Source organism: Scyliorhinus torazame, chromosome 14, assembly GCF_047496885.1.
Source record: "Scyliorhinus torazame isolate Kashiwa2021f chromosome 14, sScyTor2.1, whole genome shotgun sequence".
Classification (NCBI taxonomy): Eukaryota; Metazoa; Chordata; class Chondrichthyes; order Carcharhiniformes; family Scyliorhinidae; genus Scyliorhinus; species Scyliorhinus torazame.
Genome location: NC_092720.1, coordinates 100,146,534 through 100,169,914, shown reverse-complemented (window position 1 = coordinate 100,169,914; position 23,381 = coordinate 100,146,534). Strand labels below are relative to the sequence as shown.

Here is a 23,381-nt window from a genome sequence, read left to right as displayed (position 1 = left end):
GAAGTTCTAACATCCCTCAACTCCTGGTATCGTGATGTGTTGGGTGCTCTGGATCCGTGGAACACATATAGGCCACCAACACTTAAAATAGTACAACACTATTTTATTAAGCTAGAAACTGTTGAACATACTTTCACTGTGGGTTAACACGATGTTAGATTACACTAAAGACCTATGCCTGTCCTAACCAGTCTATGCACTCAGCACATGGTGAAGATCTGTGCTGTAAGCTGCAAGCTCTGTCCTTCTGAGAGGCTGCATCCCGAATGAGCGGGAACTCTGATGCCCTCTGTCTATATAGTGAGTGTGCTCTAACTGGTGATTGGCTGCGGTGTTGTGTGTGTTGATTGGTCATGCTGTGTGTCCATCAGTGTGTGTGTCTGCACCATGATATACTGGTGTATATTATGGCAGGTCCCAGGTTCAATTCCCGCTTGGGTCACTGTCTGTGCGGAATCTGCACGCTCTCCCCGTGTGTGCGTGGGTTTCCTCCGGGTGCACCGGTTTCCTCCCACATTCCAAAGATGTGCAGGTTAGGTGGATTGGCCATGCCAAATTGCCCTTAGGTTAGATGGGGTTGCAGGGTTACGGGAATAGGGTGGAGGTGTGGGATTAAGTAGGGTGCTCTTTCCAAGAGCCGGTGCAGACTCGATGGGCCAAATGGCCTCCTTCTGCACTGTAAATTCTATGATTCTATGAAACACCATTCTACCAAACAGCTTGTAATCAATACAAAATAGTATCAATCCACAAGGAGATCCTAAGCATTGTACTCTAATTTTGCCTTCCTAAAAGCTCCATATTTTGAAGATAAATAAAGATATTAGTTATAGCCTGGCACACTTTGATCTGACAACATATTTTTTCTGTCTTTCATGAGATTTAGAAGAACATGGCTGTTATCCCTCATGATATCCAGCGATCAGTACCACAATTAGGGTTAAGTCCTTAATAATATGCCAGGCTAACCTACTCAGGTACACATAGAGGTCATGGGAGAATTGCTTTTTGTAACATTGAATTTCTTACTTTCATTATACATTGTAAATTGAATACCGAATACCAGTTGCCATGAAAATACTGTTAACGTTTCTAGCTTGGTTCTGTAGCAAATCATCTGTGATTGAAGCCAATCGTCTGCATCCTTTGTTCTAGCAATGGTTTTAATTGGGGTAGCACAAGGTATATTTAATGAATTTGTAATCTTAGCACACGGCACCACAGGATTTTCTATTGAATAACCTTTAATTTCTGGAAATTCCTGAGAGATACACTGACCTGAATGCCTGAGTTCTCACTATGGGCTTCTTGTGCACCAAGTTCTCAGCTGTGAATGCAAGTTTATAAAATCTGCTCTTTTGTGTGAGTGGAAATCTTGAAGAATGGTGCAAGTTCCAGTTAAGGACAACTATATCAGTTAACAGGATCAGCAAAGCTAATGTGTCAGTTCACCACCATCAACCACTTCACCCTGCCAATCATTTTGCAATACACTTTATAACATGTTCTCTATTTTCAGAATTGTACTAACCTGCATGTGACATACATGAGGTTCATCCTGCTAGGGATGATTGTTCCCTTGTCCTGATTGGACCAGGAATTAACCAGCATTTGTACAATCGATCAATCGCCTTGGTAACTGACAGAAAGTGTCGTGTTGGGTGTTCTTGTGTACAAACGATCCAACACGGCTCGAGATGGTCTAACTCAATTTTATTAACTACTCAACTGTAACAGCACACTGCTAACTTGGGTACGTGCATTACCAGCTAATCTGTGGACCCTGTCCTATCACTATCTGGGTGAGGCACTCAGCACATGGTGATTGTGTGAGTGGCAGGCTCTGAGCTCGGTGCTCTGAGCTGGCTGCTGCTGGAATGAGCGGGAACTGTAGTGTCCCCTGTTTTTATAGTGCGTGTGCTCTCACTGGTGATTGGCTGCGATGTTTGTGTGTTGGTTGGTCCTACTGCATGTCCATCAGTGTGTGTGCGATTGCACCATGATATGCTGATCTAAATATCATGACAGAAAGAAGTAAGGAACTGGTAATGTGTAACTGGGCCCTCTGTATGTGCCGCTGTAAAGTCTCCATGTAAACATGCCGGACTCCCCTTGTCGTTACTATAAGAATAACTCGTGTCGTGAACAACAAGGACAGGAGCATGAAATACATACAATAGACTATAAGGAATCTATCTAGTGCGGTTTCAAAGATTGCAGATGTATATTTTTAATTTCAGAAGCTTTTACGAATTGCTCCACTTTGAGCCAATTTTGTGGCATTCAGATAAACAACTAGTGAATTCAACAGCAATTTATTTTGTTTAATGATGAATGCTATGTTTTATCCATACTCACACAAACCGTTCTGCAGCCAGCCTGTGGTGAGTAGAAGGGTAACAGATCAGGTAGTTAACCCATTTGGAAAGCAAGTTATTTTTCGTTTATATTAACATTGAGATTCATGCGCGACTCAGTCTTATACCCAACTAAACTGACATTTAGAACTAAAAATCCTTTCAAAGCAGTCATTAATTATGAAAGATAAAGCCCTTCAATCCCTTGTAATCAGCCTGTCTGCAAGGCTGTTAAGCTCATCATTTGTCAATTCTCTGGTCAAGCAAATCATGAATAATTTCCAATTTGTTCCTGACTTCAAATTTGTCCTGACATAGACTTATTGTCATATACACATGTCTAAATATATCTATAATATATAAATGTCTTTATTTTATTAAGCTTTGTATTGTTTCTTGCTAATATTATTGAAGGAACCATGTCATATGTTTTTAATTTAAGCACTTAGGTCACGCCATTCCCCTTCACATTCTGGTTTCCATTTATCTGTTCCATTGTTGCCCTTGTTTATTTAATACTTTCTATGTTAGAACTACAGCTGTATAAGCAGTTGTGTTTACTGTCCATTCTGGTTGCATCTGGTGGCAATATGACTAAAATGGTGGTTTAGTTTTACTTTGGCATCTTAAGTTCCTAGGTGGTGGGCTTGCTGTATGTTTGTTAGCATTTGACACCTGCTGTAGGTTTACCAAAGGGTCTTAACTAACACATATCAAAATCAACCCGGGACAAGGATTAGGCATTCGGGTTTCCTCTCAGCAGCCCCGCTCCCCACCTTCCCGCAACTCCTTTATTTCTAAGAAACAGTATTTTGCAGATGCCATGAACGTGACAGAGTTCAACCGAGTGTCACAAACTGAGGGAGAACGGAGAGAAATTGAAAAGCTCACTCTACCTTCAGTCACATAGGGGTGGTGTGCTTTAACTGGTTGACTGTTTCAAGGCTCTCCGCTTTCATGCAGTGATCACTTTAAATGATGCAACCTTTTCTAACCAAAGAAAGTGTGTAACAGGGTGATCTTGACACAGCATGTGATGTCTGAGTCTTTGCTGACATCTAGAAGTGGACATTGGACCTATCAGAGCTGGGTTTGAAGAAATAGTAACCACTTACTGTGTTCCGAGCTGCGCTGGAAGGTGCAATCAGAGCTGCTCTTGGTACTCATTAACCAATTGCTGTATTAAGTAAGGTGTTGATGCTGAGGACTCGGTGATGGTTATGCAATTGAACACCACCCTGAGAATCTCCTTGCAGTAATGTTCTGAGGCTGAGATGGTTGGCTCTAACAATCACAATCATCTTCCTTTGAGCCAAGTTTGACTCCTACCCCTTCATCTCCATTGACTTCAGTGGGGCGCGATTCTCCCAAAAGGGAACAAAGTCCCCAAGTGAGCATGTTTAGCCACATGTTTCCCGATGCTCGCAGTGCCAGAAACACATGGCTATTCAATGCACCTCGTGTTGTAAAAGGGGCCGGAGTGGAGAATGCGCAGCTGAGGCCAAACATAGTCCCGTTTTGTACAGTGGGGTGCTCCACTCACCGGAACTCCTCATTGCAGCCAGAGAAAATGGCATCCCAATCTACGAACCCCTGAATCCCCAATCTCCCCCCACCCCAAAAGCCCTATGGGAGAGCCCCTGCTTCACCCCCCCCCGCACCCCCCAACTCCCACGCTGGGCAACCCCGGCCCGATCCTGCATGCAACAAAATGGCAGTTGGGCACCTTGGCTTATTGCCTTGCTCTAATATGCAGATTTGCAACGTCTGGCAAGATCTTGTCGGATCCCGCGAGGCTTGGTGAGCTGGTAGATCCAGAGAGCGGGATCTTCTGGCTTTCAATGGCCATGCTGCACTGCAGCGAGCAGCTTTGGATCGCGCACCAAGTGGCATTTGATAGCGGTGGGGAACACGTCGGCAGAGCCAGTGGGAAACTCCCTGAAAAACCCGCCACAAATGAACTTCGAAATGTTTCCGTTAAATTCCTCCCAAATGTTTCAAGTCCGCGACCCTTTCTCAGAATCCCTGATCCCGAATAGCTGACTCCATTAAATAAATACAATTTTAAACCTGCATCTTACTTATTTCTTCGGTTTAATATGGGCAGTACATTTTCCATGTGAAAACACCACCGGCAAAATATTTTGGTGTTGCTAATTGGATGTGGGCTGTGAATTTTATTTGCAAATTGTGTGAGCATGTTGCCAATATGTGAGCGATATATATATATATATATATGTGAAGCATTAAAAATACTTTTATTTTATTAAAGATTGTTCAGTCTAGTGTGAGATGTAGCCATATTTATAACTGAATCACACTGTAAAGTAATTTCTGAATACCAGTGGTGACTGGGCAACAAACCTCACGGAAAAGGTGAAGCAACAGTAAAACTACTGTTTAAATAATTACTCGCAATGCCACTACTTTTTGCAGTGTTTGCTCTCGACCAATAATTCCTGCTGAAGAAGAATTAAAGTCAGCTTTTCAGCATTTGGAATGGTTATTATTTGTATGCTGGCATGTTGACTATCCTACTTTGTATTGCACAGGGTACTGCTGCAAAATATATTTTTGTTTGATGTATTTTTATTCTTTTATTTGGCAAACATTTGTCTGAGTATTCCGATGTCCAGAGCAGTGAAACCTGGGCATAGGACTGTGCTGCCTGTCAAGAACCTGTGTAGGCCCTGGTGCTCTCGCACATGCGCTGCTATTTTCTGGGTAATTTAAATTTCTGATGGACTGATTTGTGCCTTCTCGGGCCCTGCCTGAAAGTCTCTTACACTGATTTCAGTGTCAGAGGCTTGGACCAGAGACACATGATTTACCCGGTTACATATCCTGGTTAATCTCTAGTATAACTATGAATGGCCAGCATAACTGAACTGAGCAACCATCTGATCTTCCTCCCCCAATCCAAATCACCTCTCCGCAACCTGACTCTGTCCCGCCACCCTCTGACCCAAACCAACCCACCCTACTACCCAGAACCCCAACCTAACCTGAGCAAACAACCCCAACCCAACCACCTCCGTAACCTGATTACCTATGCAGTCACCCACCCAAGCATCCAATCACGCATGAACTCACCCACCCACGCATGCACTCACTCACCCACCCATGCATGCATGCACTCATCCATGCAAGAAACCAACCTGATCATCCACTAACCTACTCACTCATTGAAATACTTGAGACCTTTAAAAATGTACCTGAACACGGCGTAAAAGCGGGGGAGACAGAATGTGTCCTCTCTTCTGTTTTCTACACTCGTTGATCTGGCCCCAGGAGATGGGCAAATGCTGGCCCATTTCTGCTCCAGCTGGGATCAGACGACCTAGTGGAAAATGCGAAATATGGTTGGGGAACATAAAATTTCACAAGCAGCAGCAATGCACCCAGATCTGGGTCAATGTATAAAATTAACAGGGCAAACAGTAACTTCCTTTGAGATTCATCCTGGTTAGATGTGGATATTTAAATATCTCAGTTTTTGCACAATTAGTTCAGTTGTGAAAATTTACCAGAGTAATTTGATTAAAATTCATAAAATAGTATTCCGTAAAGTAAGACTCTTAAAATTTAAACAGCTTAACTCTTAGTGCAGCAGCACTAACATCTACCACATCAGTAAATGGACTTTTAAAATCACCTGAATGTTATTTGTAGAAATTAATTGGTGCATTTTTGACTAACGTGTTGAGATCAGATCTTAAATCAATATGGCATGGCAATTGTGATTGGAAAAAATACTTTTGGGGCAGCATGGTAGCATAGTGGATAGCACAATTGCTTCACAGCTCCAGGGTCCCAGGTTCAATTCCCGGCTTGGGTCACTGTCTTTGCGGATTCTGCGGATTCTCCCCGTGTCTGCGTGAGTTTCCTCCGGGTGCTCCGGTTTCCTTCCACAGTCCACAGATGTGCAGGTTAGGTGGATTGGCCATGCTAAATTGCCCTTAGTGTCCACAAATTGCCCTTAGTGTTGGGTGGGGTTACTGGGTTATGGGGATAGGGTGGAAGTGTGGACCTTGGGTCGGGTGCTCTTTCCAAGAGCCAGTGCAGATTCGATGGGCCGAATGGCTTCCTTCTGCACTGTAAATTCTATGATTCTATGAAAAAATCCACTCAAACCAATTCAGTCATCATCACTTAAGCAAGATCTAACTATTGTGCTTCCTCACAGCTCTGAATTTATTATCACTACTGTTTTTGCAGTTAGTTGCAATTATAATAAACATGATGAACCTTGAAGGCATATTATTCTGGGGTTTTACATTCTCAATTGAGCATTGAGGATTAACTTATTATCAGAAATCCATGGAGATGGCTGTCATAGTGACATATCAGTTCAAGCGGTGCAATTTCTTTTGGACTTGGCAAATACTTTTGAACAATATATTAGTGCTGAATGCAGGATATATAGTCCTATGTTGAAGGACTAATATATTTTGGAGGAGGCGGCATACCTGGATTTTGTGGGTACAATATTAACCTAGAGCGCGATCTAACCAAAATAAAACAGTGCTGTTCTGGGATTAGCGGGATCGTTCCTGGCACTTACAGTGCAGTGAACGTCCCCGCTATCTACCGGCACTCTGTCTTGTTTTCCTGCCCCAGCAGGGAACGTCCCGTCAAGGCTACATTTAACCAAGTCTCTGCCCAGACCCCCGCAACACCCCAACTCACCTGCCAGGAGGTCCTTGGGCCACCCACACCCTACCACAAAGGGCTGGGCACCCCCGGGCCAAGCATGTGGTGCAGGCACCTATGCCAGCTGGGCACCTTGGCATGCCAGGCTGCACCTTGACATTGCCCTTTCAGCTTGGCAATGCCACCTGGGCACCTTGGCAATGGCAGGCTGGCACCAAGGTTCCAGTCTGGCAGTGCCAAGGTGCTTGGGTAGCCCAGCAGTGCCAGGGTGCCACCCTACCCAGAGACTAATCACCCGGGGCCCCCCACTTGCCTGGGAGCAACCGCCCCCCCCCACCCAGTGCTGTTTACCCGGTCCCTGTTTGTGGGGACCAGTACTGAATGGTGCCCGTCTGGGGTCTCCTGGGCAAGACTGGAAGATGCCGGGTGGCTGTTTGATCCAGCAGTGGCAGAGGTAAGTCCGCTTCTATGCCGACTTCACTCTGCGAGACCACAATTGGCGGGATCCAGATTGCAAAGTCTCGTGAGATCAAACCAAATCTCATGAGGCATAACGGCTGTCGGGGAGCACATAGGCGCCCTAATTTGGGCGCAACATGGCAGGTAGATTGTGCCCATAATTTAAAATGTTGATTTGTTTACTTCAAGAATACATATTGGCACTTAGGTCACAGCCTGGAATATTAAAACAAGTTGATAAAATCCCTTTCATTGTCTTGTTTTTAACATGCTAATGCTTCTTTTAAAATGTCTGGGGAAATTACTTGCAATTAACATAAAAGAGGCTGAAGCTGTACTCCCAATTGGAAGCCTCACTTGCAGGGAGAATGCAACCACAGAATCACCCCTAATAAACATTAATTTACTAATACCACAAGGTGTAATTTCAAGTTTAAGAAAGAAAAAAATGTTCTAATATGAATATTGACCCAGGAACCAAGATGACGACAGTGTACTCCACACGTATACAAACAAATTTCCAAACAATAGCTGCCAATTTAAATCAAGTCCCGATTTTAGCTCCCAGTGAGAGCCATGAAATTAGTGACTTCCACCAAGGTTTGCAATCTTATCAATGCAAGATGAGCATTTTATTGAATGATTAATTGATCTACTGTGGAACAAGTACGAAGTGCAGCATTCGGGTGAAGTTATGTTCAAGGGTGTGGCCTGATATGCAACTGCAGATGGCGGAGAGAAGAAGGGGAATGAGAAGCTCAGCCACCCACGTTGACGTAGTTTCCTGCCTTCTCCATGCTAAAGGGGTGGGAGAGAAGCAGGGAGTGAAAATGTAGTGATGGAATGGGGAAAACGGTTGGGGCAAGGAGGGAGCTGGGGAATGGAGAAGGATTGGATTGGAGAAGAGTGGAAAGCAAAGGTTGGTTGATAGTACCTTGGAAGTGGATCGACGGTATTCAGCGGCCCTAACAAAAGAGCTGTTGGTGAACAGAGATACGCAGGGAGACTTCCTGTCGAGGTTCCGATTTTCATGTTGGCAGAGCTCTTTCCCTTTGTCTTTCCAAGGCTAGGATTCATAAAAATATGGGGAGTGGAATTGTTGACTGGGATTCGCACAAAGAATAAGGGGGTGATTTTTTTTTCGGGAATGCATTACTTTCACTGCACTGAGGAGAATCACATGTAATATTAGATACCGCCCCATTGCACTTAAGTGATCAGAAAACTTTACATCTACAATGCCATGTACAGGTACGTTGCCTTTCTAATCTTCAGAAGATTCGTCATTTTCATAAATAATAGATTCCTTCATCCATTATTAATGAATCTCAGGATTGTGGATCTCAGCTCCACCAGTTAGCTCAGCGGATGGACGTGTTATGATGTACTTACGCAGATTGGGAACTTTGAGGGTTAAACCAAGATGAGCTCTGAGTTAACTGATTTCAGCTAAGGCACCAGTAGAATACAATCATCCTGACATGTCTTGGTTAGGTGGGAGAAAATCAACCCCAGTTCACGTTACCAATCAATATCCAGCAGTAGTTGGTAAATGGCAAGTGAGAACAGGGATTTATATAGCTGTGGCGCACCTCACATTTTAATAGTCTTTCAATGCTTAGAATCTTGTTCAGACTTGTAGACAGCTACTTGACTGAATCATCTAATGAGTGTGCCTGAGGAACTGTGGTAAACTGAAGGGAAAATTAGCTTTCCGAAATTTGATAAATGGATGAACATGTCTTTGCTATTGTTGTGATGGGTACTCTGCTACACAGACGAACCAACACGGTTGCGGATGGTGCAACTCAGTTTTATTACTAACAATATTTACAGTGGTAAACTGGTTATTGTGGTTCGTTCATAACCCTTGAATCTGTAGACCTATTCCTAACACTATCTAGGAGTTGCACTCAGCACATGATGGATGTCTGAGTGGCTTGTTGTGAGATCTGTGCCCTGAGCTGTCTCCTGCTGGAATGCGCGCAAAGTGTCGTGTTCCCCATTTTATAGTGTGTATGCTCTTGCCTGTGATTGGCTGTGGTGTTGTGTGTGTATTGATTGGTCCGTTGATCTGTCCATCAGTATGTATGTGTGTTTGCACCATGATGTTTACCTGAATATCATGACATCCCCTTTTTTACAAGAACATGTGCCTATGTGGTTATAAATGGAGATGTGTACTGAGTGCGGCTGAATGTGTGTGTGTGCAATATCTACAGCATGTACATGGGGCTAAACTATATACAAGGGGCAATGTCAGGTGCGACATAACAACGAGGTTGTACCATAAACAAAAGACGGGGAAATGTTGAACGTCAAAACAAACTCCTGTAACGACAAGGAAAAATAGAAACATATGAACACAGTGGTATTATGCATCAGTGAGTTCAATGTTCAAACAGGCTCATATTAGGTGGGCGACGAATTTGGGTTGACTGCCTCAAGGGTGGATCAGGATCCACCGGCTGAGGAATGGGCCTGGCCACGGGCGACGACGGAATGGGCATGGTGGCAGGAAGCTCCACGAAGTCGACATCAGGAACAACAGGAGGGCGTGGTGCCGGTGTAAGTTCTTGTAGCGAGCGTGGAAGCAGGTGAAGAGCCCGGCGACTGCGCCTGCGAATGGAGCCATCAGGCATGCGAACCAGGAACGAGCGGGGAGCCACGCGCCGGAGAACTTCGGCAGGTGCTGACCAGCTACCTTCTGGTAGGTGGATGCGGATGTCGTCTCCAGGCGCCAGGGCGGGAAGATCAGTTGCCCGTGTGTCATATGCCATCTTCTGGCGAACGCGCTGCATCCTGTGCAGTACCGGAGCATGGTTGGTTGTGGGGACCAGAATGGATGGCACAGTGGTCCTGAGGGTGCTATCCATCAACAGCTGGGCTGGTGAGAGGCCAGTGGCTAGTGGGGCCGAGCGATAGGCTAGCAGGACTAGGCAGAAATCCGATCCGCCAGCAGCAGCTTTGCAGAGGAGCCGCTTGACGATGTGAACGCCCTTCTCCGCCTTTCCATTGGATTGGGGATGCAGAGGGCTGGACGTCACGTGTGTGAAGCCATATGAGGCAGCGAAGGATGACCATTCCTGGCTGGCAAAACAGGGCCCATTGTCCGACATGACAGTAATCGGAATGCCGTGGCGAGCGAAGGTGTCTTTGCAGGCCCTTTTGACAGCGGACGATGTCAAATCGTGCAGGCGTATGACCTCTGGATAGTTTGAAAAGTAATCAATGACGATTACATAGTCCCTGCTGAGCACGTGAAAAAGGTCCACACCCACCTTCGCCCAGGGGACGTCACCAGCTCATGGGGCTGAAGCGCCTCAGGAGGTTGCGCCGGCTGAAACCTTTGGCAGGTGGGGCAGTTGAGCACCATATTGGCAATGTCATCACTGATGCCCGGCCAGTATATCGCCTCTCGGGCCCTCCGTCTGCACTTCGCGACCCCCAGATGGCCTTTGTGTGGTTGGTCGAGGACCAGCTTGAGCATGCTGTGCGGAATCACAATCCGGTCCAGCTTTAGGAGGACGCCATCAATGACGGCCAAGTCGTCCCGGACATTGTAGAACTGCGGGCACTGTCCTTTGAGCCACCCTCCCGTCATGTGGCACATCACACGTTGTAGAAGGGGGTCAGCCACAGTCTCTCGGCGAATACGGGCCAGACTGGAGTCATCGGCTGGCAGATTTGCCGATGTGAAGGCCACCTGCGCTTCGACCTGACAGACGAACCCCTCCGAATCAGGCGGTGTGCTCACTGCTCCAGATAGGGCATCCGCAATGATAAGGTCCTTTCCCGGGGTGTAGACCAGTGGAAGTCGTACCTCCTGAGTTTGAGTAGGATGCGCTGGAGGTGAGGGGTAATTTCTTTCAGGTCCTTATGTATGATGCTGACCAGGGGGCGATGGTCAGTCTCAACGGTAAACTGGGGGAGACCATACACGTAGTCATGGAACTTGTCTATTCCGGTTAGCAAACCCAGGCACTCCTTTTCGATCTGCGCGTAGCGCTGTTCTGTGGGGGTCATGGCCCGCAAGGCATAGGTGACCGGGGCCCATGATGCAGTGTCATCCCGCTATAGGAGTACCGCCCCAATGCCGGACTGGCTGGCATTAGTCGAAATTTTAGTGTCACGAGATGTGTCGAAAAACGCCAATGGGCTGTGGTGAGCTTAATTTTGAGCTCCTCCCATTCCTTCTGGTGTGCGGGCAGCCACTGGGACTCCGTGGACTTCTTGACTAGGTGGCAAAGAGCCGTCGTGTGGGAGGCAAGGTTGGGAATGAACTTCCCCAGGAAGTTGACCATGCCTAGGAAGCGTAGCACTGCTTTCTTGTCTGCCAGCTGCGGCATGGCTGTAATGGCGCTCACCTTGTCTGCATCCGGATGGAGCCCTGACCGGGATGTGTGGTCGCCCAGAAACTTCAGCTCGGTTTGGCCGAACGAACACTTGGCTTGGTTGAGGCGCAGGCCGTTTTCCCGTATCCGCGCAAAGACGCGTTGGAGACGATTGATGTGCTCCTGTGGTGTGGTGGACCAGATGATGACGTCGTCAACGTAGACGCGCACCCCTTCGATGCCCTCCATCTGCTCCATGATCCTGTGAAAGACCTTGGATGCCGAGATGATGCCAAATGGCATTCTGTTATAGCAGAACCTGACGAAAGGAGTGTTGAAGATGCACAGCTTCCTGCTGGACTGGCCCAGTTGGATCTGCCAAAAACCCTTTGAGGCATCCAGTTTTGTAAAGATTTTAGCCTGGGCCATTTCGCTCGTGATCTCTTCCCGTTTGGGTATGGCGTAGTGTTCCTTCATTATGTTGTTGTTGAGGTTTTTTGGATCAATGCAGATCCGGAGCTCGCCAGAGGGCTTCTTAACACACACCATGGAGCTGACCCATGGCGTGGGCTCCGTGACCCGGGATAGCACCTCTTGGTCCTGGAGATCCTGCAGCTGCTGCTTGAGGCGGTCTGAGTGGCGCCGGGACCCTGCAAGGTGCGTGAATGACCGGGGTGGCGTCCGGTTTGAGTCGTATTCTGTAGGTATAGGGCAATGTGCCCATGCCCTTGAATGCCTCCTGGTTGTGGGCGAGGAGCGATTGAAGCTGTGCCCTAAATTCTGCATCTGGGAAGCCTGATGTGCCTTCCGGAGACAGAGCGTTGACCCGCTGCACGAGGTGGAGAACCTTGCATGCCTATGTGCCTAGCAGGGAGTTCTTTGATGATCCGACTATTTAGAATGAGAGTGTGGCCGTGTGTGTGTTGTGTGTCACCTGGAGCTGGCAGGATCCCATGGCCGGGATAACGTTTCCATTGTAGTCGACCATCTTGCAGCGGGATGGCCGAATTGGCGGTCTGACCTTCACGGCGTAGAAGGCTGACCATGCTATGAGGTTGGCGGAGGCGCCAGTGTCCAGACGGAATGTTATCGGTGATCGATTGACCGTTAGGGTGGCACACCATTCATCACCCGGATTGATGGTGTTCACTGGCATCGGCTGGTGGGTCCTGCCTGGAGACATCCGGTTCCTATCAATGACCGCAACACAGAAGGCGTCCCGGTCGTCTGTGTCACTGGTCTGGATATCGTCTGGGCACGACTCGTAGTACAGAGGCTGAATGGTCCGCACAACCCTGCGAGGTTGTCGGAATTGGGGAGCATTGGCAGGTTGAGCTGCTCGACAGCAGGCAGCGTAGTGGCCCATCTTGCCACAGCGGAGGCATTGTCGGTTTTTTGCCAGACATTGACACTTTAAATGTGCGGCTCCGCAGTTGCTGCACGTCGTGACGTCATGGCGTTCATTGTGCCACCGCACATGCGCAGTTCGGTCTTGCGTCGAGCGCACCTGTGCATCACGTCCCTCTGCGTCGACGTCTTTTTTGGCGCGTACAAACGCGGGAGGCCGCGGAAAGCGCGCAAAATGGCTGCCCTCGTCCGGGCCGCGGGCCGGGAGGAACTCGATCGCCTGGACCCGTTCGGCCTCGTAGGACGCCTGCCTTGCCGATCCGGCCGCGTAGGACCCCTGCCGCGCCGATTCGGCTGCTTGAAATTGGGAGTAGTGGCTGGTTGCGTTTTCATGAAGGACACAGGCTTCGATTGCGGAGGCTCGGGTGAGGCCTTTAATTTTGAGGAGCTGCTGGCGTAGGGTGCCCGAGGTGACCCCAAAAACAATCTGGGCCCGAATCATTGAATCGGAGGTGGTGTCGTAACCGCAGGACTGCGCGAGGATACGGAGGTGTGTAAGGAAGGATTGAAAGGGCTCATCCTTACCCTGCAGGTGCTGCTGGAAGAGATACCTCTCGAAACTTTCGTTTACCTCGCCGCTGAAATGTTGGTCGAGTTTGAGAAGGACCGTCTTCTACTTGGTCTTGTCCTCACCTTCCGCGAACACCAGGGAGTTGTAGACATGGATGGCATGTTGCCCTGCTGTGGAGAGGAGGAGGGCGATTTTCCTGGTGTCCGAAGCGCTCTCCCTTTCGTTGGCTTCCAGGAAGAGCTGGAAACGCTGTTTGAACAGCTTCCAATTGACGCCAAGGTTTCCAGCGATTTGTAGCGGCTGCGGTGTGCTGACGTTGTCCATGGCGCAGGATGGCAGATTCCTGAGGATTCATAGGTAGGTCCTACAGTTACCGGGTTCCAATCCTGGTACCATGTTGTGTTGGGTGCTCTGCTACACAGACGAACCAACACGGTTGCGGATAGTACAACTCAGTTTTATTACTAACATATATTTACAATGGTAAACTGGTTATTGTGGTTTGATCATAACCCTTGAATCTGTGGACCTATTCCTAACACTATCTAGGAGTTGCACTCAGCACATGGTGGATGTCTGAGTGGCTTGTTGTGAGCTCTGTGCCCTGAGCTGTCTCCTGCTGGAATGCGCGCAAAGTGTCGTGTTCCCCGTTTTATAGTGTGTATGCTCTTGCCTGTGATTGGCTGTGGTGTTGTGTGTGTATTGATTGGTCCGTTGATCTGTCCATCAGTATGTATGTGTGTTTGCACCATGATGTTTACCTGAATATCATGACAGCTATAACATCTGAGTACTGCATGTACAATACCAGTAAAAATCACATACGCGTTGTTCTGTTTCTAAACCAGAATTAATCCATTCCTTCACAAATGTCTTCAAATTTATGCCATTTGTATTGAAAAGTAACTCTGTTATCTCTTCTTTATTCCAGTGCACTTGATTCCTGCGGCACAATCAAAAGAGGATGGAATGGTTGCTAAAGTCCGAAAACGAATATTGGTAGATCTGTACACTGCCCCTCCAAGATTGGACCCGATTTATGAGGCTTATCAATACTGCAATGTGCCAAATAAAACTGACCATGGCCTGGAAGGTAAGATATTAATGAGAGTCTGCACTTGGTAAACTTGGATGGACTGAAAATTAATGTTAAATTTCTTGATCAAATTAGTTTTAAACATATTATCGTATCTGTGTAAATGAACGGTATAAGAGAGATTAGTTCATATTCGTCATCACTCATTGAGCTCAATGCTGCAAAAGGAGACAACAACTTTAAATATGTGATAATAACTGAGTACGTGCTAATTGTCTGAGTTCTGGTGTATATCCACCAGATTCCTCAATGGACTTGTCAGTAGATGATGCCCAATTAGGATCACATGTATAATTCAGGATGTGCAACAACAGCTCCTTAGCACAGAATAATTGCAACCTAAAAAAAAACTTACTGAGACATGTTTTAGGTGAAACTTCAAGTTGTGCTGCTTCTTTTAAATGATTCCCTGGGATAGTAATTAGATCTTTTTTAAAATAAATTTAGAGTACCCAATTTTTTTTCCAATTAAGGGGCAATTTAGCGTGGCCAATCCACCTACTCTGCACATCTTTGGGTTGTGGGGGCGAAACCCACGCAAACACGGGGAGAATGTGCAAACTCCACATGGACAGTGACCCAGAGCCGGGATCGAAGCTGGGGCCTCAGCGCCGTGAGGCAGCAGTGCTAAACCACTGCGCCACCGTACTACCTGTAATTAGATATTGTTGTGCCCATTTCATGGATGTAAAAAGGTGCAATGAAATCCTACACCTGGTCTAATATATTGTGCCTCAAGGAAGCCTGAAAAAGGGTTGTGTTATTTTTGAAGTCTTCCATATGGCCTTCCAAAGCCGCTATTAAACCTCTTGCTTGAAGGGCCTAAAATCTGTTTTATGACAGATTTCAGAGATATTGGATTGTCTGAGTGTAACAACCGACCCTGGCAATTAATTACCTCGTGCGGAGGGTAAATGGTTCCTTTTTGTGTCTTTGTTTCTTTGTTGTTCAGTTAGCACTTCACACATCTATGGGTGGGCAGACAGGCCATACAGCATGTGGGGCTCATTGCAGAGCATCCCAATCACACCTTGATTCATGAACACTGTGTTTGAACAGTGCGGGAGGCAGCACCACAGATGCAGCAACCAACCTCCGACGACCATGGGGATGGGCCCCAGCCCCGGGCACTTGTCTGTGGCTGGAAGTGCGTGGCCAGGGCGTGTCTGGTGATAGGGTGGGGCCATGTCTGGAGGGATGGCGCATGGGATTGGTGGACGGCCCGCATTAGGAACAAAGAGCCAGAGGCGTCATACTGGTTGTGATAAGGGTATTTTAATGTTCCTCGTTCAAGTGTACACCAATGCCCCACTATCCCGATGGTGCCACGCTACCCTCTTCCCTTCACTCCCACCCCGCAACATACACCTCACTCCTAACCCCCCCCCCCGCCCCCCTCGTGCACCCCCTCAGTGATCCTGGATGTGCTTTGCCTTCCTTGCTCTACCACTACGTCTAGGTGTGTCGCCAGGATGCACATCAGAGGTGGAGACAGCCAGCTGCTTACCAAGTCCCGTAGCCTTCGATGACTCTGGGGTCGGAGGGCCCCAACTCACTTGCCAGTGGCACATACACAGTCGTGCCACCATGTTCCAGGTGCTGGCTGTGAGACGCAGCCTCACCAGAGGGGTGGAACTTGGGGCAGATGGTGGCAACTGTCGCCAGTCCATAGTGTTGGCCCAGGTTCTCACCCAGCAGCCCTCCTCCCGGTCAGTGCCCATAGGACCCTGGGGTTCACTTCGCGACGAGGGGCAGCTGGTACGAGCCCCTGCGTCATCTGGCTCTGCCAGCCCTGGTGGCTCCCCATTGTCTGCACCATTGCAACGATGCCCTCGACGATGCTCCTCAGTGACTGGGGCATGAGCTGTAGTGGCGCAGCAATGCCCACCTGCAACTGGGACAAGCTCCGCAACACCTCGGCCATTCCCATCTGAGAGTGGGACATGTCTCGCAGAACCTCATCAAGGTCAGTCTGGGACTGGGTCACGTCCACCATTGAGTCGGACAGTCTGCCGAGGCCCTCAGCCATGGCCGTCACTTACTTCACCATGCCTTGGACACTTCCACTAATGCTGCTGTGCACCCGGTTGTCTACTGCAGTTGCCACACCAGCAGTGTTGGCCTCCGTGCCAGGCATTGCCGGTGACATCTCCTGCACTCGTAGCCTCTGGGACTCCTCCAATCGGCTATGGACCTGCTGCAGTGTCACTAACATCACTTTCTGGATGTTCCGACCTCCCCCTTGTGTCTCCATCAGCTCTGGGTAACCCTGGTCCATAGGCTCAGCATCTGACTGGACCCAGCCGGATCCTGGAATCCAGCAGGCCTCTGACTGCTGTCTCACCTGGGGGTTCCTGCCTCCACCTGACGTACATCAGCAGCTGTGTGGTGCTCACCACATAGTGGCCAGAAGCCTAATCGTCAACGTTGCCCACCAATGTATCTACGCTGGTGGAGGGCATGGATGACAGCTGTGATGCATCGACTGTGGCACCCTCGGAGCTCTCCTCAGAGGTGCCTCAGGGGAGTGGACCATCTTGGATGTGCCGGCATTGTCGGCTGGAGGATCTGCGGGAGAATGAAGATGTGGTCAGTGGGAGGGATGGGTCAATCTGTATGGCAATAACAACTCATGTGTGACAGTCCACCCAGATGGGGCCCGATGGGTACCCTCATGGTGACCGCTCTGTCCTCGGTTACCCCCGTCTCCTCCAGGGCCTGTTCCTCGAACGCCATGAGGATTCTAATGTCCAGCAACCCTCCGACAGTCTGGGCCTTCTGTCGACAATTGTGGGAGAGCTTTTCCTGTGGAGAGGGTATCATCAGCCACGTGTGTGGTTCACAGTGATTGGGGGGGGGGGGTGGCAGCAGTGATGGTATTGTGAAGCGTGGGCTCGGGGGCCAGATGGAAGGTTGGTTGGCAGGGGGTGCTGATCGTGTTAAGAGGGTGGGAAGGTTCGGGGGGGGGGGGGGGGGAGTGTCAACTCCGCTGTGCTGCCTGGTGTAGGTCATTGACCTCCTTGTGGCACTGGAGGCAAGTCCTCCTGGTCATGCTGCCCTTGTTTACAGCCGCTGTAACTTCGTCCCAGGAAGCATTGACTGCCCTGTGTCTCACCCTCCAGGACCCTTGGGGGAACAGGACCTACCTCCTGGCTTCGACTGCATCTTGGAGCCTCCACAGATCCACGTCTCCAAACCTTGGGGCTGGTCGTCTCGGCACCATGGCTGTGAGCTGAGTGGGGTTGGTTGATTAAGTGCTGCTCGACCTTCTTAGCGGGGTGCTGGCGAGCAAAATCCCGGTAAATCGGCTGGCGAGCCTTCATTTGCAGCGTGAAGCCCGTAAGACCTCATTAAATGGACCAGTTAACGTTGAATGGTGTTGCCTGCCTCGCCGGGCTGAATGTGGGAACCTCACGGCAATTCCCGCTCGCTACCACACTTAGAAATCTTTCCGGAGAATCTTTCTTAAATGTGTAGTTGAGTGGCTGCATTCCTTAGCAGGAGCCTAATATTCAAACATTTACCTCACCTTCACACACTTAACACTGCCGCAACCTCACACTCGAATCTCGTAGACACTGTCTGCTATTCACCATTAGAGGCGCATCTCCAAATCACTTTGCATCAAACTTGTCTTTCTCTTTCAGAACAAAGTGGCTCATAGCCAGAGGCGGAAACACTGGTGGGACGACAGCCGCAGTTACATGTTCTTTCCCCAATCAGAGGGTTGGTACTCGCCATCATTGAAGTGGCCATGAATGAACTTGAATTCTCAATCTGAGTGCAAGCTCCCACCTGAATTCTGCATGGTGACCGTTAGAGTCAGCATTTTCACTGCTTGAAGTACAAGCCTCACTGACTATTATTTGCTCTCTATCTCTCAGTAGACTGCAGACATGCATGATAAAACTGAAAACCACCCTGTCTGTGATATTCATGTATTTATAGGGAAGCCACTAGCCTGATGCCAAAATGATCTCCTCTGTTTTCCCCATGACAATGAAAAACACGTTAGTTTAGTATCTCAGTAGAAATGTTACTTACTTAACTTTGATCACAACTCCTTTTAATATTTGAAATAAAGGGATAGTTTGCAGCACCACTGTTTGCAACTTAATAGCTGCAACAACTTTCTGCAACTTTGGGATACCGAGGCCGGGATTCACTCTCGAGGAGGGTTTGTAGAATTGGAAAATTTTCTATCTCGGTGCACCTGCCTTGGTAGAAATAGCCTTAAACAGCTGGATTTTTATTCCCTGGGTTAGGTGGAGAGGGGGGAGGCAGCAGAATGGGATCTGCTGTACCCTGAAACAGTGTGGAGCCAGCCACAGGCGCTGCTGAATGCCAAGCTGGGCTGGTTAAACGTTGTAATGAAAGTAATTAGGCCCTCAAGCTCTTACCCCTCAACCCCCCCGTCTACGCCCCATGCGATCTCATGCCTCCATCCACCCCTCCATGCCAACCAATGGCCTCCACCCACCCCATGACCTCTTTTAGCCCCAGTGCCAACTCATGACCCCTCCACTCATGCCCACGGCCCCTTATAGCCTCAAGCCAACTTATACCATTTAATGCCCCCCAGCCTTTTCCATTATACCCTCCATGCCAACTCACCCATTATCCATCATGAGCAAACTCAGGAGCCATGTTGAAAATAAGCTCCAAGTAACTATTACAGACTTCCCTGTATTAAGAAAAGTAATTGATGAAAGCCCATTCAATACATTAAATTCCCTTCTAAGTACTTATTCTCATAGAAAAACAAACAATTGTATTCATAACCCCACATTAAAGACAGCTAATCTCTTTTTTTTTGAAAAATATTTTATTGAGACATTTATATATTTACATATCAAACAATCACAAAATAAAGCATGGCAACAGGGCTGCAAATCACCAAAACAACTAAATATCTAACACACCACAATCCCACCCCCACTCCCCCAGCTCCCCTATATCTCCATTTTATATCCCGCCCGGTCATGAGAGTGTGGGGGGGTGAAACCTGTGGAACTAGAAACGGTGTTCTGAATAAACATGAGAGCACATGGGAGGACTGTGTCCCACGTGGTTTTGTTCTGTTGCACCATCTTCCTAATGGTCGCTTTTAAAGTTCGATTCATTCTCTCGACAATGCCACTGGATTGGGGGTGATATGCTACATGGAATTTCTGCCTGATCCCAAAAATTGTTGAAACATTTTGCATGTCTGACGGTGAAGTGGGAACCTTGGTCTGACTCAATGCTGCGGGGGAGACCCCAGCATGTAAATATCTGTTGGGTCAAAATCTTAGCGGTGGCCTTTGCTGTGTTTGTCTGTGAGGGAAATGCGTCTACCTATTTAGTAAATGTATCGATTACAACCACCACGTACTTGAAACCGTTTCTGCAAGGGGGAAGGGGGCCAATGTAATCGATTTGCAAATTTGTCCAAGGGCCATTCACAGGTCGGGTGTGACGTAATTGTCCTTTCTTTGAGTAACGTTCAGGATTGTTTTGAGCACAGATAAGGCAATTCTCGACATAATGGGTTGCATCGCTTTTTAAATCGGGCCACCATCACAAAGGTCTAAATTGGGCAATGGTATTGTCTATCCCCTGATGTTCCTGTCCGTCATGAAATTGGTAAATGAGCTGGTTTCTGTCCTGGGTGGGGACCACATAAATTCCGTTTTTTAAAACTATGCCATCCTGTACAGTCAGTGCGTCCGTTCATTTATCATAGGGGGCTGGGAAGTTGCCGTCGAAAACCTGTTTGATGGTGTTGTCTGCTTTTTGGGCTTGAGATAGATCCTCAATATTGGTCTGGGAAATCTGGAGTGTATCGGTTCGCCAGAAGTGACCATGGCGTGATCCTGCTTTGGCTAAGGCGTCTGCCTTTACATTACAGGGTGGGATGGAGCGATGATGGCTTCTTACTTTAATGATACCATATGTGCGATCTGAGGCTGTCTTGAGAATGTGTGTTAACAACGGGGCAGAGGGTAGGGGTTTTCCATAGGCTGAAACAAAACCTCGAGATTTCCACAGGGGCAGGAATTCTGTTAAACTGTTGCACACATACAGGCTGTCTGAGTGTATGTCTGCGGGGATTGGAAAAGAGTCGGGCTGCTGAATTACATAGGCTATGGCTGCGAGTTTTGCTGCTTTTAAAGAGATCTCTTCTAGTGGGCGTCCCTGCGCGTCTTCCACGTAAATTCCACAACCAGTAATTCTAACTCCTTTTTCGATTGTGGAAGAACCGTCTACATGAATTTTTTAAGTATCCCTTGTGGTTTGGGAATCCTGTATCTTACTGCCTGCTCGTGGGTGTAGTGACTTTGGGATAAAGGGTCCTGTGTGGTGTTGGGCTGCTATGATCTGGCACTCATGTGGGGTCCCTGCATATTGGAGATTATCGGCCAGAAATGTGTAGGGTTTGGTGGATTTTACCGTAATGTCCCTGCCTTGTAATAGTAGTGTCCAGCGAGCTGCTCTGATTTGGCTGACTGAACCGTCCTTTAATCTACCATCTAGTAATAGTTGCGTGGGGGTGTGCTCGGTCAAGATCGTGACTGGGTTGAGGCCTGTGATGTACTCAAAGTTCTGTACTGTCCAAAAGACTGCAAGCAAGTGCCGTTCGCAGGCTGAGAATCCTTGTTCTATGGGGTCTAATACTCTTGAGGCATAGGCTACGGGTCCTAAGTGATTGTGTCGTTCTTGCAGGAGCACTGCTGATAGGGTTCGGTCAGTGGTGCTACTTCTATGGCATAGGGCAAGTCTGGGTCTGGAACTTGTAAAGCGGGGGCTGTGCCTAGGGCGCGTTTTAAATCTTCAATGGCGTCTGTGTGTTGCGGAAGCCATTCCCATGGGGCGTTCTTTTTAACGAGCTCTGAGAGTGTGGCTGCTTTGGTGGCAAAACCATCTATATAATTTCTGCAATATCCTACCAAACCTAGGAATGACCGGAGTGCAGTGACATTTTGGGGCAGGGGCAATTTAATGATGGACTCGATCCGTTTTTGCTCAATTTCTCTCTTCCCGTGGGTGATGATGGTGCCTAAATAACGAACCTTTTCCTTTAAAATCTGGGCCTTTTTGGAGTTTACCTTACATCCGATTGATTGCAGTAGGCCTAATAATTCAGTTAAGATCTCTATGTGTTCCCCTTTTGTGTCCGTTTGCAAGAGCAGATCGTCAACATATTGTATTTGGCATTCGGGTCGGGAAAATTTAGGAAGTCCGTTGGCCAATTGGAAAATGGAGGGGGAGTTATGGAATCCTTGTGGGAGGCATGTCCACGTGTACTGCTGCCCTTGAAACGTAAGTGCGAATTTATACTGGCAGGCCGTGTCTAACGGGATGGACCAAAAGCCATTGCTGATGTCCAACACTGTGAAATACTTTGCCTGTCCTGCCTGTTTGAGCATGGTCGCGGGACTCGTGGCAACAGTGGGGGCTGCTAAAGGAGTTACCTTATTAAGTTCTCGGTAGTCGATTGTTAGTCGCCATGAACCATCGGGCTTTTTTACGGGCCAAATTGGGGCATTATTTGTGGAAGCTACGGGTCGAATAACTCCTTGGTCAAACAAACTGTTAATAACCTTCGAAATCTCACCCTCGGCTTGCTGTGGGAAACGGTATTGCTTTTGCGGCTTTGGATCGGGACTTGAAATCTTTACTGTACCTAGGATCTTCCCACAATCGTGTTTGTGTTGTGCGAACAAAGCTTTGTGTTTTATGAGGTCCTCTCTAATCGTGTGGTCTGCACTAATTTTTTGCGGATTAAACCAATAGTCCCGTACTGAGCAAATCCTGTTTTCATAATCCCTTACTGTGAGCGTAGCGGGAGCCCTAGCTGTTTTAGCAATTCGCCAGACACATTTGTTTACTGGGTCAAACGAAAGGTTATGGGAGCTCATAAAATCAATGCCTAAAATGTGTTCTGTGGTTTGGGTTAAGCCAACTTAAACAACGGATGGGCCGAAGTCCCGCTGCTGGACTGCCTGTCCCACCGGCGTGGATTAAACCACCTCTCTTACCGGCGGGACAAGGCGGCGCGAGCGGGCTCCGGGGTCCTGGGGAGGGGCACGGGGCGATCTGGCCCCGGGGGTGCCCCCACGGTGGCCCGGCCCGCGATCGGATCCCACCGATCCGCGGGCAGGCCTGTGCCATTGGGGCACTCTTTTCCTTCCGCCTTCGCCATGGTCTCCACCATGGTGGAGGCGGAAGAGACCCCCTTCACTGCGCATGCGCGGGGATGCCGTGAGCGGCCGCTGACGCTCCCGCGCATGCGCCGCCCGGCAATGTCATTTCCGCGCCAGCTGGTGGGGCACCAAAGGCCTCTCCCGCCAGCTGGCGGGGCGGAAATCAGTCCGGCGCGGGCCTAGCCCCTTAAGGTTAGGTCTCGGCCACTCAAGATGCAGAGGATTCTGCACCTTTGGGGCGGCGCGATGCCGGACTGATTTGCGCTGTTTTTGGCGCCAGTCGTCGGACATCGCGCCGATTACAGAGAATTACACCCCAGACTCCAGACGGGGAGCATCGAAAAGCCAAAACTGACTCAGGTGAAACAGACCAGACTC

The 23,381-nt window shown here is 48.5% G+C and overlaps 1 protein-coding gene and 1 long non-coding RNA gene across 6 annotated transcripts in view; one reads left to right on the top strand and one right to left on the bottom strand.

The window, feature by feature from the left end:
• The window catches only part of pxylp1 (2-phosphoxylose phosphatase 1), a 266,750-nt gene that overhangs the window by 145,453 nt on the left and 97,916 nt on the right, over nucleotides 1-23,381 (top strand). For all 5 annotated transcript variants that reach the window (XM_072474551.1, XM_072474550.1, XM_072474547.1 and 2 more), the window contains one exon: nucleotides 14,653-14,814. In XM_072474551.1, coding sequence (XP_072330652.1) covers nucleotides 14,653-14,814 — 162 coding nt within the window. The remainder of the gene's footprint in view (nucleotides 1-14,652; nucleotides 14,815-23,381) is intronic.
• Nucleotides 1,698-5,694, bottom strand: LOC140389327 (uncharacterized). Its single transcript, XR_011934350.1, has 2 exons — nucleotides 5,573-5,694; nucleotides 1,698-2,379 (listed from the first exon to the last, which is right to left on the bottom strand). It is a non-coding gene; the product is annotated as an uncharacterized lncRNA (long non-coding RNA).